This window comes from Equus asinus, chromosome 30, assembly GCF_041296235.1.
Source record: "Equus asinus isolate D_3611 breed Donkey chromosome 30, EquAss-T2T_v2, whole genome shotgun sequence".
Lineage (NCBI taxonomy): Eukaryota > Metazoa > Chordata > Mammalia > Perissodactyla > Equidae > Equus > Equus asinus.
Genome location: NC_091819.1, coordinates 2,357,467 through 2,375,787, shown reverse-complemented (window position 1 = coordinate 2,375,787; position 18,321 = coordinate 2,357,467). Strand labels below are relative to the sequence as shown.

The window sequence follows — 18,321 nt, the reverse complement described above, 5'->3', positions numbered from 1 at the left end:
ATATTTTTAAAATACATACTAGGCTACATGGCAGTAAGCCTCAGTCAAGATGATTTTAATTGCCAGAACCTTATCTTCAAAGAAAGAGAAAGAGTTTCATTTCCTCACCAGAGCTTAACTTCTTTACAAGCAGGACCAAGATTCAATATTAACAACTGCTATTGTCAAAAGAAATATGAATTTTTAATTAATTTTAAGTCAAAGTCCAATCATCCTATTACACGAGAACAAAATAACAGTATCATTTATTATCCAATATCATAAAAGATAAATTTATTAAATTTTTAAGAGTTTAACATTATAGCTCTCATTTATTTAAATAAAAATTTTCAAGCCATCGAAATTTCTCTCCTTTTTAACACACTGATTATATACTTAGTGTATATTTTTCTATTTACCTGTGACATGAGAATAAAATAATCTAATTCACTTGTTTTAAAATCTTTGAGCTTATTGATTATGAAACAATTTTTTAGCCTATAATGACTATCCAAGCAAAAGCTGACAGTTACTAAACCAGGAGCAGCAAGAAATAGATAAAATACATTAATATTAATCTTTTATCAATATCTTATCCATCGCTAAAATTAATAAGCGATGACACCCGAGAGGAAGCAGCGAGAGAGCCACTGTACACACTCGACCCAACGCACACAGGAGTTAGCCGGCTCAGGAGAAAGACTGAGACAGAGAGATCTGCACGGGAGGCCAATGAAACAGTAAATGCACTCAGCAAAATTAAACAGAGAAACAAGCCAGTGTCTCTTACTGTTCTCCATTCAGCAAAGATGTTTTCAAGAGACCCAATCAGCCGCACGGCACGGGCGCTCAGCTGCTCCGTGGCCTACAGGGAGTGTTCAAATATTTTGTTATACAGATAATTACTGAGAAGTATAAGGATCCTACAACTCTGTGGGAGCAGACAGGGAGGAAAGTTCTAATCTAGATATCAGAAGACTGGAGTTCTAGTACTGGGACCGCAGTTAAACAGCCAGAGAACCTAAAGCGTATAAGTGGAATTTCTTTCAAAGTAAAATGCACATTGATTTCTACATTAGATATGGATAATCTCTGATATTTGTTATAATAATAGCATTTGTCTTATATTTAAATATTTACAGGAATGAAATTTCCAAAACTTCCTTGGAGGGGGTGAGGTAACTAATGTATCAAGCAAATATTGTGCTCTAAGAACTCTATAGATGCATTTCTCCCAGTTTTATTGAGATACAACTGATATATAAATTGTATTAGTCTAAGGTGTACAACATAATGACCTGATTTACTGTGAAATGATCACCACAATAAGTTTAGTTAACATCCATTATCTCAGAGTGACAAATTTTTTTTTCTTGTGATGAGGACTTTTAAGATCGACTCTCTTAGCAACTCTCAATACGTAATACAGTACTGTTAACTATAGTCACCATGCTGCACAGTGCATCCCAGGACACATTTATCTTATAACTGCGAGTTTGTACCTCCTGACCCGTTTCACCATTTCCCCTGCCCCCACCCCCCACCTCTGGCCACCACCAATCTGTTCTGTTTCTGGGAGTTCCGTGTTTTCAGATCCCACCTAAGTGAGCCACACGATATTCATGTTTCTCAGCCTGACGTACTTCGCGCACATATGCTTTATGATTCGATCCCCAGTTACAGCCCCAGGCTGCATGTGCATCGTCTTCCTTTACAAACAAGGAGGCGGATCCAGCCCCTCAGACTCCGGATCTAAACCGTAAGCCTCTGCTTTCATACTGCTCAGGGCTGACCCCGACGGGCGTTCTCTTCATGTCTGCCCGGGCTTCCTGCTTAGACTGACCCGGCTTTACCCACAGGGCTCTTCCTAGGCCGAACTCCAGTTTCCTCGATACGGTAAAAAAAAAAAAAAAAAAAGAACATCCAATTCCTCTTCCTCCCCTGACTCCAGCTTTAAAATTAAAGCTCCAGCGCCTTATTTTGAGCCTATCTCTGTTTCTTCGGATATTCTGTTTTCCTTCTGTGGGGCCTTATGAGTTCTCACGTAACAAGAACACAAGTCAAACCCCCTGAATAAGAGCGTGGCGCCGGCAGCCTGTGGGGAGAAAGGGGGGGAGGGAGGGCGGAGGGCCGCACAGAGTGCAGGGAGCAGAAGCTCCATCCGGATGGCCTGACCCTCGGAACGACCCCAAAGCCGCCACCCACACCCTGCCTTCTGCCTCCTGAGCACACTTGCATTCCTGGTTTCATCTCCAATCTTCATTAACTTAATTCTAGACCCTTCTGCACTTACTGCCAGCAGAAATCCTACTTTGCAAACAGCGATGACATGTTTTAGGGATAAAGGGCGCTGCTGCCGGGCAAAACCAGGCCCCAGATGTCAGCAGAGGGCCGATAAGCTCCAGCAGCCCTTTCCTCAAAGCGGCACCAAGAACCTACAGCAGCCTCGTGGCTGCTGGAACTTGATTAGACCCACAGATCGTGACTTAGTGGCAATACTCCTTTTGAATGAACTCCTCTTGAATGCGCTTTTATTTTAAAAACAAAACAAAACCACAAAGTGAGAGAGGCAGACGTATGCAGAGGAGGACAGGAGCCAGCGAGGGGCCTCAGGCTTGCCAGGCGCCAGGTTTGGTGTTTTCCTGTACATTGTTCTTAAGCCACGCCCCTCAGAACAATCTTATAAAGTATGCATGGTCATCCTCACTCTTCAAAGGGAGCACGTGAGGCTCGGCGGCGGAGAGGCTCAGGGCTGCACAGGAGGGAGGGGAGAGCATAAGGCTCCGCTTCTCTCCAGAGGCGGAGTTGTTTGAGCAGACAGGTCGACACAGCCCCGTGGTCCGGGGAAGGGCTGGAGCCCCTCTGGCTTCCGTGGAGTTCCCCTCAGCCAAGGGAGCCGCAAGGACATGACTGCAAAGGTTTTCCCAAAAGAAAAGAATCCAACTTACTCCAGGCCTTCCTGGAAACCACTACCCAGAGGGTGGAAGCTGACGGGCCTCCGCGTGCCTGCGGCCCAGATAACCAACATGCACTAAAGGAGTCTTCATCCCCGCGGGACGGTCTCAGAACCCAAACGCCCCCACGCAGCTCGGTCCCACCGACTGGCTCCAGCAGGACAAAGGGAACGGGCGGGGTGGTTTTAACAAGTCGTTACAACAAGATTCCAGAAGAGACAAGTCTCTGAAATTCACAGCCGTTAGACCTGAACTTTCATCTTCCCAATCCCCCCTCACCAATAGTAACTGCAGGTAAAGAAAATCATACGAACCACAACTTACAAAACTGATTTACGTGGCGTGCTGCGTTACGGAGTCGAGGAGGTGGGATGCAAACCCGTCTCAGGGAGGCTGGGCGAGGTGCCCCACCCAGTGCCACTCAGGGAGCGATGGGCTCCTGCCTCGCCAGGCATGAGGTTCACTGTTATTACATGTAAAGACCTGGTCCAGTGACTGTCACCAGGAGGCAATTCAATAAGTAAACAGCTCAGACCTGTGACATTAGTACACGACGGGTGTAGAAACAAGGTCAGAGCACCGAGTGACCCGATGAACTGCTGGAAATGACAGAGCCAGGTTTGAACGCAGGTGTGCCAAGGTCAGAACCCGGCCCTTGCCCATGGGCCACCCCTCACATGGCACGGGTTTCATGCTTGAATGCCAGTCGGCTGATGAGGCGGGGAGAGGCGCGTTTTAGGAAGTCACTCGAATCTCCGTTGGTTCTATATCTTCACATGAAATAACTGATGTGAACGCCCCTGGCAAAATATTTACTTCAAGAGATGGGATCAATAAATGGTGGTTTCCATTCTTAAGTGGAAAAGCAGAGACCTGAACCAAGACACGGCAGAGGACAAGCAGAAAGTGGACACTAGATGTCGCCGCCACGCTCCATTCCGCTCAGGAGTCTGTCCACAGACCAGATTCCCACTGACAAAAGCCACGACGGGACCCGGCAAAATACAAACAGAGGTGGCAGTGATGCAAGAGTAACTCGGGAAACATCATGGTGACGTACGACGCTGTGAGCCTTTTCAGTAAAAAATAGTTCAACACAAACTAAAATACGTAAATTCACAAAAATCTAATTCACTGAGTTAAACTGTTTTAAAAAGTCAGCTTTGTCAACTACTGGTGCAATACAGAACATCCTTTTATTCGCCGTACCTCATCTTGGGCGCACTGCATCAACACTTCCTGCCGCAGCTCCCTCGCCTTTTCTAGTCCAGAATCCAGGAGAGTCTTCACTCCCACGCCCACACCCTCGCAAACAGCGTCCACGAACTCCTCCTAGAAAACGTTTGTGAGCATTAACTGGCAAATTCAAGCTTTATATGTATTTTCAGTGGTCCAATAATTAAGTTATATTTTCTGCTTATTTTAAGATTGTTTTAATATTTAAGACTTATTTTAATACATTCCGAGTTTATTAAGTTCAACTAAAGCCGGACTAGGAACGAACAGTCTGTAAGGAAAGAAAATGAGCAGCTCTGCAATTCAGCACCCGTGCACATGTGAGGATGTGTGTCATCTCAGGCAGGGCACGTGCGGCCAGAACACGGCAACATCCTAACAGAATCCTACGTCTTCAGCAGCACGAATAATTACAGCAAGCAAATACGAATTTTCCAGAATCACAGAACTCTTCCTGTGTTGACTGGCGGAGCGAACCCTCCAGAGCACATGGCTGTCACCCAACCACAGCTCCAAAAGGTATGGCGAGGGTTCTAAAAGCACCAGGACATTTAACCAACCTAGACGGAAACAGTTTCAAATCTTATTGCTAAACTATTAAAGCATGTGCCATTTTGAAAAATAAAAACGTATCATGTTTGGTAACACTGTCATCAGAAGTCTCTACTGTGGCCTGCGGTGACGTCTCCACGCTAACCATGCTAACTCACCCGGACGCCGGCAGCCTTACTGAGACTGCCTTCCAGAAAGCGGAGCTGGCTCCCCTTCAGAGCCGCCAGCTGTCCCACAGACTTTACAGCTCCTTGTACAATCTGGGTTACTTCCTTCCGAGCCTCCTTCACCATTGAGGAAATGTCGGAACAGCAGCCCTGTGAGACAAAAAGGGCCGAGTGCATCAGATACGTGAGATTGCAAGGGAGGGAAAGACGGGAAGACCAGTCTGAAGAAAACACACCCTGCACTCACTGCTCGAGTGACTCTGCTTCATCAAAGCCTCCATTGGAACCGGACAGCACGACCGTAAGCTACTAACGGTGACAGAGTGACGGGAACATCATCCCCCCCCCGAGGCCTCACACACCAGCAGGAGACACGAGGCAAGTGCACGATTCACCAGACAAGACAGAACTGATACCTGAACGCTGAAAGAACAGAACAGAACAGTGGCTCTTTACCTTGAACTTTTCCTGTCCCTATAACCAGATGGTTAATAAAGATATTTTCTTTTATCAAGGGACAAGGAAAAGGAGAGGGAGCGGGAAGAGAAGGGAAAAGGGAAAAAACAAACCCCCCTTCACACAAAAGGCCCCGTGTGCACAGCAGAGCACACCGAGAGGAACAGCTGGCCCTGCGCTCGTCTCTGTAGGGCCTCTTCAAACACTGCCCTTGGGCTGCTTTCTGGAATGTGCTAATTGCCCCCCTACCTGGGAAGGCTGCTCAAACTATGCTTACGTAGACAGTGCAGTCACCAAATCCAGCTCTGCGGCTTCACAGCCTCCCTCCTGAGCTCAGCCTGACCTTCCTCCATGTCACCTGCCCTCTCTGTCCTCGGTTCCTTACAAGAAATGTCTCTCACAGGACTACAGGCCACAGCCCCCGAGTTAAGTTCAAAGTATTCTTCCTCGAGAATGAAGAGAAGGAAAGAAACTGCATACCAGGCACCCCGGCGGCACCCTCTTCCAACCTCAATCCAGCTGACCCCTCAGCGCCCCTGCCGGGCAGGCACTGCAATTCTTACCTTCCGGGGGCGGAACCGGGGGACTCAGACGTTAGCAGTTCGCCGGAGGACAGACAACTAACCGAGCACGGGATCAAACCCTGGATTTCCAGGTGCCAATGGCAGGTTTTGGTTTGTGCTTGATTCCTGTGCTGCCTCTAAAATCTGCGAGTCGACTAAGAGCCTCTCGCCCTCGCTTCCACCACAGACCGCCCTTCACCAGCCTCTGTCTCCAGGCGCGAGCGCGGGCTCACCCTCGGGGCTCTCCGGCCAGCCGTCCCTCCATCCTGGCGGCCCTGCACTGTCAGAGCGCCCCTCCATCCGGGACTCCCGCGCCCTTGCTTTGCGGTGCCCCCGTCTGAGTCATTCCATTTCCCTGCTTCCTCTGTCCAAAGTGACCCTTCATCCGAGGTGAATTACAGTTAACTCGGCCACGGTGCCCAACTTGGCATCCACCACACAGTGAGTCCTTGTGGGAAAAGACACCCGTGTCCCTCTACCTGCCAAGAGCTCACTGTCCGCTGAGGTGCGGAGGCTTGAAATAATATGGCCTATTAAAGGGCACAGCAGGTGAAGCACACGGTCATCGGAGAGGCAGTAAGAGAAATGCCTCACCAAGCCTTGGCGAGACCCGGAAACACCTCCAGGAGAGAGCAATGGGCCGTTCAAACTAAACGTCTGATTTCGGTTTGAGCAGTTAGACCAGACTGTCAAAGAACGGTTTCCAAACTCGAGCAAGTAAACAGCCCACTCAGGAGGCTGACACAACCAAACTTCCACTGCAACAAGCACGGTGGAGAGCTGTCTGGCGGGCACCGTAGCATCAGATTTGTCCAGATATTCTAGAACATGCTGTCCTGAGGCCGAATTATCCACTTTAACAAGCGACACCTATCCCTTTTGGTATCTCCACGCCTGCTCTCCTGGCATATTCAAGGAATTCTCAGGCAGGAGTGCTCTGACGGGGCGATGACTGGGTATTCTCCGAGGTCGATCCCCAGGCCTTCCACAGAACCAAACCCTGATTATGCGGTCGGCACAGAGCCATCCAGAATGAGAAACACTAGGGCCAGCCCCGTGGCTGAGTGGTTGCAGTTCCGCGCACTCTGCTTCAGCAGCCCAGGTCACAGGTTCGGATCCCAGGCATGGACCTGCTCCCCTCCTCAGCCACGTGGTGGCGGCACCCCACATACAAAGTGGAGGAAGACGGGCACGGACGTTAGCTCAGGGCGGGTCTTCCTCAACAACAACAACACATCCCCAGTGACACTTGCAGCTGGATGAGGGCATGTGACGAAGCTCTAGCCAAAGATACACAAATACAAATGTCATATGGCAACTTCCAGAAACTTCCCTTAAAAGGAGGCCCACTTGGCCCTTCCTTTGTCAGTCCTTCCACTTGTGCATTGAACTCCACCGCCCTGGTGGACCCTGATATCAAGGGCCATGCGTTAGGCACGGAGGGTGCACGGGGAGGAGCCAGGATCCCCAGGACTCTGGAGCACAGCCGCCATGCCTACCTCCGGATTTTATGTAAGGGAAAGTAAGCTTTCATCCTACTTCTTCCTTACAGCCCAACCTCACCTTATCTGATGCAGGTAAGCAGGAAAACAAAATTACTTTCCTGGCCTCTGTATCAGCAGGCTTGCGACTAGCTCACCACCAGCTGAAACCCAACCCATAACCAGAGCAAGACTCTGCCTCCCTCCCCAACAGCCCGCGTGGGGGCCCGCATGGTGTGAGGGGAGGGGGCACAACTCTGGGCCCAAGACTGCCTGGGTTCAAAGCCATCACTTACCAGTTACATGACCTGGACAGGCCACTCACCCTCCCAGCGCCCCTACTCCCTCGGTTATGAAATGGTGAAATCACCGCAGCCCTCCTGGGGTGGATGTGAGGATTACAGGAGTCAGTATTCGTAAGTCACTTGGCCCTCCTAGTGCCCGGCACACAGACAGCCATGTGAAATCTTGGGTCAATAAATCAATCATAGGCATCCACAGTCCCAGGAGTTCAAACCAGTAACCCTCTGAAACCCGCAGATCTAATTTTGGGGAAGATGCAGACAGTGGGAAGTCAAGAAATCCTTACTGAACAACCAAATTCTTCAAGTGATCAGCAGATCAACTTACCTGCAAAAATAACTGCAAGTAGCCTCCGAGATTTTTAACTTCTTGTCTCAATTCATCCCCAAGGCTGGCTGTGCTGGTGCAAGACACAGAGTCACTCAGCCAGTGTGTGGTCAGCACCACCAGCTGCTCGAAGGCACCTGCCACCTGGATCGTGAAGGACTGGGTTGCTCGATCTGAAGAGAACACTTGAAAGAAGAAGAAAAATTATTAGAAGAAATCCTCTCCAAATAAAAGATGATCATATGATCACCATTAAAACATTTTACCGTCGTCAGAAAGCACAAGCCAGATGTGAGGAACAGCCATTCAGAACAAAGCGTAATGTGCAGAAAAGAGCCACGCGTGCGAGCCAGCACGGCAGAGGGTTGCTTACGGTTGCACGGACTGTCTTCATCTTGTTCTTCGTGAGCTTTGGAAATGGCAAGTAGCCCGTCGTCAATTTTAAGAAAATTATTAATCAGGCTGTCTGCCATCGTTTGTTCTTCATTATAACTCTGTCCAAGAAAATCTAATGATGAACCAATCAATTCTTTGCAGATTCCAGGAAGAAACGATTCTGCTGAATTCGAGTAAATGGTGCTTGATTTCTCCAGCAAACCTATATCGGCAGAAAAGAGCCATCTTAAGCCTAGTCTTCAGGACAATACTTTCAAACCAATGCATTAATGAAAGCAATTACAGAATCAGCGGTCAATGAACGCAAAGCAGGTTACTCTTTTTTCAACACGTCCTCACTTCTGTACGCCAAAGTGAGAGCACAGTCCCACAAAGCGATCAATTAACCTCTCAACTGCGTCGACCCATAGGCTAGCAGCTCCTCAAACACAAGACTGGTAACAGAGAATCCAACGTCCACGTAACCACCGGTTTAATCTCCTTTACTTTTTGGTAACACCCAAGGAACACTGACCTGGTGAAGACAATGGCAGCTACGTAAAATAAAATAATATAAACATAATACAAAGAAATAAATGTGATTAATTCATAAGCTGGAAAAGCAGGCAATTCCAGGGCAAACTACGGTAAAAGGAACGTGTCTGTAACACTACTTTAAAATCGCTCCTTCTCCAGCACGGTGTCACCACGACAGGCTGCGGCCAGCGGACGACGACAGCCAGTGCACACGGGCCGGGACGCAGGCTCTCAGCCCGACTGTCTAAGCACCGAGCAGACCAGAAGGAAACGGAAAGGCTGGAAAGAGCTCATTTGGAGCCTCTGGAAATAACTTTGTCCTGGAATGCAACACATGGGTAAATGATTCTCATTTAATACACAAGCTGAGCTTCCTGGTCTGGGCCAGAAGCGACTAGGAACAGCGAACTGAAAGGGAAGATGAGACAAAGGCACAAGGAGGGGACTATTAAGCGCCTAGAACAAAGACAAGAGCTTGATTTGGGAAGAGAAAAAAGAAAAGCTGCAAAACCCAGAGCTGTATCACCACAGGGTAATAACGAGTCAATACAGTGACGAGGCTGGTGGCCACATTCTAACACGATGAACAGTTAACTGGACATCCTCCGCTTAAGAAGGTAACTGTCCCAGTGCGCTCGTGACCCCAGCATCAGCACTGTAGGAGACAGCAAAAATCTGGGTTAAAAGTGTGGCCTTCAGGTGAGACGCTGAGACCCCTGCTGGCCCTCCCGCAGCTGGCGAGCGCCCTCCGCGCCCAGCAGGCCTGCGTTCCTCCCGGGGCCTCACAGCCGCCCAGGCAGGGCCCCGCCAAACGCACAGCTGGGCTCCCATTTCCCTCTCCGGAACTGCGAAAAGCAAGGACCTCTCATATTTCTGACTTCCCCTTAATGTTTTCATTTTTAAGAAGGGCTCTTAAAAAATGGCCCAAAAAGAGAAAGTTTAGTTATCTGGAAAAAGTACTTTTCTAAGACATCTTACTCCCCAGTAACACTGAACGAATCAGCTGCTACCACAGATATATAAGCTTTCATTTTGCTGGGAAATAAAAAGCCTCTAGCATATTTTGTTCTACCTTAGATTAAACAAGGAGTAAGATAATTATCTTCCCAAAAGATAATTTTATAACTTAAAAGAAAGAAACCATAATGTCTTTATTTTAAAGTCAAGATGAGACCTTTCATGGGTACTCACAGTCCACTAACACCTTAATCAAATAGATTATGACATTACACAGTAATTTTAAAACTTTTTGTTTACAAAGTTGTAATTGATCTTCTGTGAAGTGTGCACATCTTAAGCGTACAGCTTCTTGTTTTCACACGTCTGTACACACACCAGTGTCACCCCACTCACAGCAGGTGCACAACGCCGCCGTCACCCACCCCAGGGCTCCCCGTGCCCACTATGCCACTCTGCCCCTGGTGCCCCTCGCCATGGAGGAGTTGTGCACAACGCTGCCGTCACCCACCCCAGGGCTCCCCGTGCCCACTATGCCACTCTGCCCCTGGTGCCCCTCGCCACGGAGGAGTTGTGCACAACGCTGCCGTCACCCACCCCAGGACTCCCCGTGCCCACTATCCTGCTCTGCCCCTGGTGCCCCTCGCCATGGAGGGGTTGTGCCTGCTCTTGAACTCCATATAAACAGAATCATACAGGAGGTACTCTCTACTATGTGGTTTCTTTCACTCAACATGTTTTTGGGATTCACCCAGATTGCTGTATGACTCAGAGCTTCCTTGTTATTGTCGTGTAATAGTCCATTGTCACCAGGGAGTAATCTTAATTATTACAAGTAGCTACACATACAAATCTACAGTGTATCCCTGCTTCTATAGGAAAATTAACATTATAATCAATATTGGTATAAAATAATCATTCAGTGGAATCATTCCTATAACGTTTCTTTTAAACACTTTCTCAATTACAGTAACTTTGTAATAGATGATACAGGCGTATTGGACAAAATTCCGAGGGCACCAAAGGGGCTGCCGTGGACAAAGTCCTTCCGCCGACCAGCGCTCGCCGGCCCCCACGCAGCTCTCCAGGGATCTTACCCGTGTGCAAGCACACACGTACACGTCTGTTTTCTCCTCGCACAAATGAGAGTCTATAACACACAATCTTCTACACTTCGCATTTTGCACTTCTAAGAAAGTAATATTCCTACACACTTCTGAACACGTCTTCCACATTTGAATTAGCCATTCTACTGAAAGGCTGTGACATAAATCACGGGATTTTAGGAGGGGAAGGGGCCGTCCAGCACTCTCCGCATTGTACAGCGGAAACGGAAGCTTCCAGAGACAAAATGATTTACCCAAGAACATGAAACAAGGCAGTGGTGGAGCCAGGACTTGAGGCTTTCTCGTTATACAAGAAAATGTGATGAAACAAGCACCTGATGAATGTGAAGAATGCATGTTCTGAATTGAGTGGGCTTGTATGTCTTGTAAACAGCCAGAAATTCTTCTGTTCTTCATCAAACTCCTGCTCCTGGAAGAAGATAAACCGTAAGATTAGTAGTTATATACTACATGGAATAATTATTAAGAATATTTATTTCTAATTCTCTAAAGAAAATGGACATGCATGTGTGTGTCCTCCGTGGCAACATTTTCATCAAGGGTTAAATTAATTTGGTTCACTGAGCAAGAATTTTACTATTTACAGGTATTGTTCTAAGAAGCACAGAGCTAATTGATTAGAATAATTATTTATAGAGTACCGCTATTTACAGGCTCTGGGTACTGTGGGAAACACAGCAAACAGGGTTCCTGGGCTCACTGAGCTCAAGGTCCATGGGAAACGGGAGAAACCAGGCAAACAACTACAGTAGAGTGGTGAGTGTGATGAGAGCCCAGAGTGCTGAGGCAGACTCTGGAGAAGATCCCGACCGGCCCGAGGACTCGGCAGGGCCTCCTGGAGCAGGGACACTGAGGGGTGAGTAGGAGTCAGCCAATGGGGAGCAGGCTTGGGAAGCAGGGAACAGTGTGTTTCAGACATAGGCACAGCATGTGGGGAGACCCGGCGATAAGAGAAAGTACTCGACTGGGAGAACCGGAGGGGGCTCAGAGGGATGCAGTCTGGGCGGGAGAGCGTGCCAGGAATGGGGCTGGGCGGCGCGCAGGGCCGGCCGGAGGCTGACTTTATGTGCCACTTAAGGAAGCTTGGATCTATCCTGAGCGAACTATCCTGGGAAGGATTTTAAACGATCTAGGTAAATAAACATTCAGGTAAATATTTGCTACACTGTGTGAAAGGCATAGCACCTGTGAAGTGTAGCCAGAACAGGGGAGGAAATGATTCCGTGTCCACCGCTCTCTTTGCTCCCTCAGCCCACAGAAACCCTCCAATCTCTCCCTTGAGTGTCACTGGCTGTCTAGCTGTTACTCTTTCTAATTGCTTCTGGAAAAAGCAGTCTCCTTCCATTTTGCCATTCCTCTATCCGTTGTCTAAACTCCAGCTCTAGCCCTGTGGATGTCAGTGAAGCCACTCGGGCTGTGACCCAGGTCTAAAGCTACTGGACCCTTCGAAGTCTTCTCTGAACAGAACTCTGCACTGCTGTCGGCCACTCAAAGGAAGATACTGTTTGCTGCAAAGATTGTGAAACAAAAGCATTCCATCTGGAGGAGCCTAAAGGTTTCAAATGCAAATTTTCCCCTTGAATTCCTATAAGAGGAACACAGAAATGTGACTAATAACAGGGAGAGGAAACATCCACTCTCAACGCTGACACTGTTTCGTACTTAGGACTGGAACGAAAGGGTGCCTTATGCTACACTAAGTCTCAACCAGGAAAACTTTCTCCCTCAGCACTCTCATATTAAACAATGCTTACAGTCAAATAAAGAAAATGCTTGTCACATGCCCTTCAAAGAATTCTTACTTAACATCAGGCGAAATTTTACTTTCAGCTGTCGACAGTACATGTCAAAATTTACAGGCAGCCAAACCAGTCTATTTTATGGCAGAACAACTGTGGCATCTCATTGCCCAGGGGCAGGTCCGTAATGAAGAATCTGTCAGCGTTTCCATTACCTGCGAGCACTCTCAGAGTTTGCAATTCTGTCATAAACATTCTTACAAGGCTGAAACTTCACATACAAGGTCTCTGACCAAGAGCAATTCATTTTTTTTTAAATGATACTTTTAAATTATAGAAGTTCTCAAAAACGTCTCTGCCAAATGAAAACACCTAATTTCAAAATCTTAGAAAATATTATTTTTCAGTAACACTTTAAACTTCTATTGGGTCGCTAATTATTGCCCTAAAGTCAGCAGGAAATAAGATATAAATCACCAACTTTCAATAGGCTAACATTTTAATGTTCATTAGTCACTAACGCTCATATTGTGATCCACAATTCTACATACACAAAGTTTGTATCTGCTTATGATAAAAAAAATAAAAACCAGTAATTCTAAAATCTACAGGAATTTATAAATCATCCGCTGATGGATTTGTGGGTCTGGTTTGAATTTCTGGGAGGCTTATGTCACTCTATTGGCTAAGCATCCCAAGCCCCATCCACGGAATTCAACCCCATCCCACCCCACAGTTCCCAGTTCCACCCCATCCCGTCCCACCCCATGGTGCCCAATTCCACCCCATCCCGTCCCACCCCATGGTGCCCAGTTCCACCCCATGGTGCCCAGTTCCACCCCATGGCGCCCAGGTCCACCCCATGGTGCCCAGGTCCACCCCATGGCGCCCAGGTCCACCCCATGGCGCCCAGGTCAACCCCATCCCGTTCCACCCCCATGGTGCCCAGGTCCACCCCATCCTGCCCAGTTCCACCCCATGGCACCCAGGTCCACCCCATCCCATTCCACCCCATGGCGCCCAGGTCCACCCCACACCATCCCACCTCATGGCGCCCAGTTCCACCCCATGGCACCCAGGTCCACCCCATCCTGTTCCACCCCATGGCACCCGGTTCCACCCCATCCCGCCCAGTTCCACCCCATTCCGCCAAGTTCCACCCCATCCTGTTCCACCCCATGGCGCCCAGTTCCACCCCACGGCACCCAGTTCCACCCCATGGCGCCCAGGTCCACCCCATCCCCTTCCACCCATGGCGCCCAGTTCCACCCCATAGCGCCCAGGTCCACCCCATCCTGTTCCACCCCATGGTGCCCAGGTCCACCCCAGGACTGCTGAGCTCATTCTGGTGCCAGAGCCCAGCTCTCCTTCGAAGGCCTCGAGGTAAATCCCTGAAGACACATGTTTGTTTATTGGTGTCGGATCAGAAATCACATCCTCTCTGTGGGCCAAGATTCAATCCTCTTCGATACACACTGAGCACTCAGTACAAGAGCTGCACCTGCTGAACACCCAGCCACCACAGTAGGACTTTACACAATCGTCTCTACTCCTCCTAACTCTGCAACGTCATCATCGTCATCAGTCCCACATTACAGTTCAGCGGCCACAGTAGAAGGAGTAGGAGAAGCAGCTGCGTTTTATACAGGACCTCTTAGGTCTCCATTCTATAAATGAGAAAACTAAAGCCTAAAGACACAAGGGCATTCGCCCACAGGCACCCTGAGCACAGAGCAGAGCTCAGACTCCAATCGGCTCTGTGACTTTTTACTCGACATCACTGCAGGGGATAGAGATGGTGTCCCTACACTCAAGGAGCTCAGCGTCCATTTAAAGGACATGCTTTGTATCTCTCCCAGCTTGAAATCCGCAGCTGTCGTGTCTATGACATGTAACATAACGCAAACGTAGAGCCTGTGACGTTTCAGCTAGTTCACACGGTAGCACAGCAGTTAGAAGGTAGTCAATAAAGCAAAAGCCACCAGGGGAAGGGTCACTATGAAGTAGACCGTCTCCTTGAGGAGATTTTATAAATGAGTTTAAAATAAGTGTGACCCACCACAAGAAAGGCCTAAGAAGGTTGGAAACCCCAACGGACTCGGACCTGAGCTGAAGGCAATGAAGTTCAAAAAATTACTTAACCAGAAGGATGCTGCCCTTTCATATGTAACAGAGAGGCAATAGGGCAGAGCAGGCAAGAAAACCGGGATCTTTGGAGTCACTCAAACCTGGATTTTGAAGTGGGTACCTGAGGGTCACTGTCAATATTCAACAAGAACAGGATTAGCCTTTGACCTTGTTCCCAGCACAGACACAGATCAAAAGAAGTTAACCTTGTTAATTTGCTGTTTTCTTGTTTAACATGAGGGGTGACTCAAGGGTCACAAGCATTTATGAGCTTCTTTTGCAGAAGAAAAAGAATGCCTTCAAGGAAGTTACATCACCAGACAACCAGCCCCCACCTGCCCTTGACGCCCAGAAGTCAGATTGCCCAAGGGCTTATCTGGAATGAAAGAAACAAGGATTCCCCTTTGGTTTCTCTGAAGCTCCTCCTGCAAGCCCCTTCACTTTGTAAAGACCCCCTGCTTTCTTCTTTCTTAAGGCAGGTTTGAGAGCGCCTATCCTCCTGCCTTCTGTTCTGGCCAATACGAATAAACCTTTCTCCGTCTCCAAGCACCATGTCTCAGTGACGGGCTTATTGTGCATTGGGCACAGAACTTGAGACTAAGAGGTTCAGCACCAATTTGAGCACCAGCTCTTCCTCCTGTCAGCTCTGGGACTTTGGACAAGTTACTAACCTCTTTAAATCCTCAGTTACTTCCGCTGTAAAACGGTGGTGATGGCAGCACCAACTTCTTAGTTTTGTGGTAAGTACTAAATGAGATAATGCTCAGCATGCATTTAATACATGTTCTTGGGAGTGATGGTCCTTCTGTTGGATGAATGCCACTGACCTTTACACCCTGAAAATTCCCAAGTCCCTCCTTCCAAGTTTTAGACCCAAATATACACGTGGATGTCCCCTGGCAACTTCAAACTCACCGTGTTCAAAAACAAACTCATCTTACCCTCCACCTCAGGGAACACCATTTTCCTCCAGTCAGTCACCCAAGTTAAACCAGGATTCATCCTTGAGCCCTTCATCGCTCTCAACCCCCAACCAGCCACCAAGTCCCATTGATTCTGCCTCCCGAATACACATAAACCTGATTCTCCCGTCCAGTCCTTCTGCTCAGCCTTAGTTCACATCTTTATCAGCTGCTCCTGCCTCTAGTTTCCTCCATCCCTGGTCCTTGAGGACAGGGAGCATTCTTTATTCATCTTTGTATCCTCAGGACACGGTAGACAGCAGTCTTGTTTAAAAACCAAACTGAGAAGCATTCATTTAAAAAGAACTATTTGTTTAAAAACCAAACTAATGGACTAACTGAATTCTAAGATGAAAGCCTTTCTATTATGTCCTTTGCCTCTCCACAGTCTGAGCATCTGGAGTCTAAGCAGAACTAACGTTTCCTTGAAAAGCATCTGTTCACTGTGGAAGTCTTTCATGTCTTTAGTTAACAAGCAGCATTTGTCACGTATAGAAGTGCTCTATCCCCATGATTTATTCTTCCATGGTGCTCATACTAACAAGACTGCATTTAAAACTCTATAACTTACAATAAAGCATCACAGAATATGCCAAGTTCTCGAGAAAGGGTAATTTAAAAGTAATAAACATTGTTCATTTTTATAGGAAATTAGACTAATGCTATTCTAAGTTGCTTTTAACACTTACATGGTGAAATACTGGATATTTTCATTCCTTTTCTAACTGATAAACAATTTAAAGTCCTAAGTGCTGTAATTTGATCAGTAACATATTATTTCTCTTACATTACAGGGTTCTCTTTACAGACATATGCACCGCAAAAATAAATAGCTCTTTTAAAATAAGGAAATGATATATATGTATACCCAGAACAAGAAAACCAGTAACAAAAATGTCTTTACCTCCTTCTAGAAAACGAAGAAACTGGCGCATCTGTAATGTCAGGCTCCCATTCATCTTCAGGATCACAAAAGACATCTTCACTCTTGTTACCAGGATTACTCTGAGGAAAATAAAAATATATAGTTTCTAATAATTATGGGTTTAAAAATGCCTAGCAATTAAGAAAAAAGGTTTAAACACTTTGTTGGATTTACAACATAAAATGAGCAAAATCACAGGTTATCTGATAAAAGTCTGAAAAAATCACATTCCTGATAAAATTTTTTAAAAATCACATGATGCTAGGAATTATATTGAAAGAGATCTACTAATAAAAGCAACAGAATCATTAAATATTTCAGAAATAATTAACTTGGGATTTAGAAAACAAAGTAAAAACAAAAAAGACAAAAATCCTCAGAAGAGAAATAAAAGAATAACCTGACAGCATTAAGATTCAATCACTTCCTGGCTGAACATATTGATGATAATAATTTATATTTTAATTTAAATAAAGCAATATCAATTAAAGTTCTGGCAAAATACTATATAGAGCTAGATTCAGAAATAGCCTAATTACATGGGAAAAATAAGTAAAGAAGATTGCAACAAACAGCTGAAAGTAGGAAGCAGGGTAATGAGGTAACTCACGTACCAGATTTTAATGTGTGTATCAAGACAAGAATGATCAGAAGACCTCAGTACAGTGTTTTGGGGGGGTCCTAATTGCACAATCGATCCACATTTGTTGTAGAAAATTTGGAAACTATCAATACATACAAACACAAAGAAAAAACTTTAAACCACTCTCAAAGCACCCTCTAGAGAGAAACACTGCCAGTGAGGAAGGACTCCTCTCCGTCTTCTGGGTTTTCTGTTATGAACACACCTGGCCTGCCTGGAACTGACCCTCCCTGATCACGGAATTGGCATTCTTTCAATACAACTTTGTGTTCGATTTTTGCTGGGTCCGTGCCCAGGATCCGAACCTGCGCAAACTTAACCACTCGGCCACTGGGCCAGCCCCTACCTTTTCTTTTATTTGCCAAATTTTCTTTACTGGGAACATGTCACTTTTGTATTTGTTATTTCAAAAAGTTTATAGAAATTTTAACAATATGCCAAACCTCGTAAAGTTCTTTCATTGCCGCAAGCTTAGATTCAAACTTCTCCAGGCTCCAGAAAGTGGAGATCCCCAGTCGCAGGTTACGAACCTGAACAGAAGTGTCAGGACCACTTCCTTTATCTGCTATGTCATGTCTGAAAGAAGCATGAAAGGAAAACGCTTATCCTAAAACACACACACCCATCTATACTCGGAGTTCTCTGCATTAGAGTACCTTCCATAAAAACTCAGCCCCCTGAGAGACTAATCTTTCCAAAGTTAGGCATTTTTACTACAGCAGTCATGTTAGTACATACTGTGTTAAAATAACTCCTTACATAAAAATGTTAAAAATAAAAAAATTCTAATATGATACATTCCTTTTAAAATGTAGGATACTGATAAATTTTCAACTCAAAAGAAAATTGGTAAATTCCTGAAACATCTAAAATTATTCCGCTTATAAAGCGCACTAGGCTGTTAACTGCTG

At 46.5% G+C, this 18,321-nt stretch overlaps 1 protein-coding gene across 2 annotated transcripts in view; it reads right to left on the bottom strand.

The window, feature by feature from the left end:
- Positions 1-18,321, bottom strand: part of KIF14 (kinesin family member 14) — a 53,068-nt gene that overhangs the window by 1,517 nt on the left and 33,230 nt on the right. For both annotated transcript variants that reach the window (XM_014829376.3, XM_044762816.2), the window contains 8 exons: positions 17,854-17,986; positions 16,747-16,847; positions 11,329-11,423; positions 8,392-8,616; positions 8,019-8,203; positions 4,880-5,038; positions 4,143-4,265; positions 770-844 (listed from right to left, as the gene is read on the bottom strand). In XM_014829376.3, the coding sequence (XP_014684862.3) occupies positions 770-844; positions 4,143-4,265; positions 4,880-5,038; positions 8,019-8,203; positions 8,392-8,616; positions 11,329-11,423; positions 16,747-16,847; positions 17,854-17,986 (1,096 nt within the window). The remainder of the gene's footprint in view (positions 1-769; positions 845-4,142; positions 4,266-4,879; positions 5,039-8,018; positions 8,204-8,391; positions 8,617-11,328; positions 11,424-16,746; positions 16,848-17,853; positions 17,987-18,321) is intronic.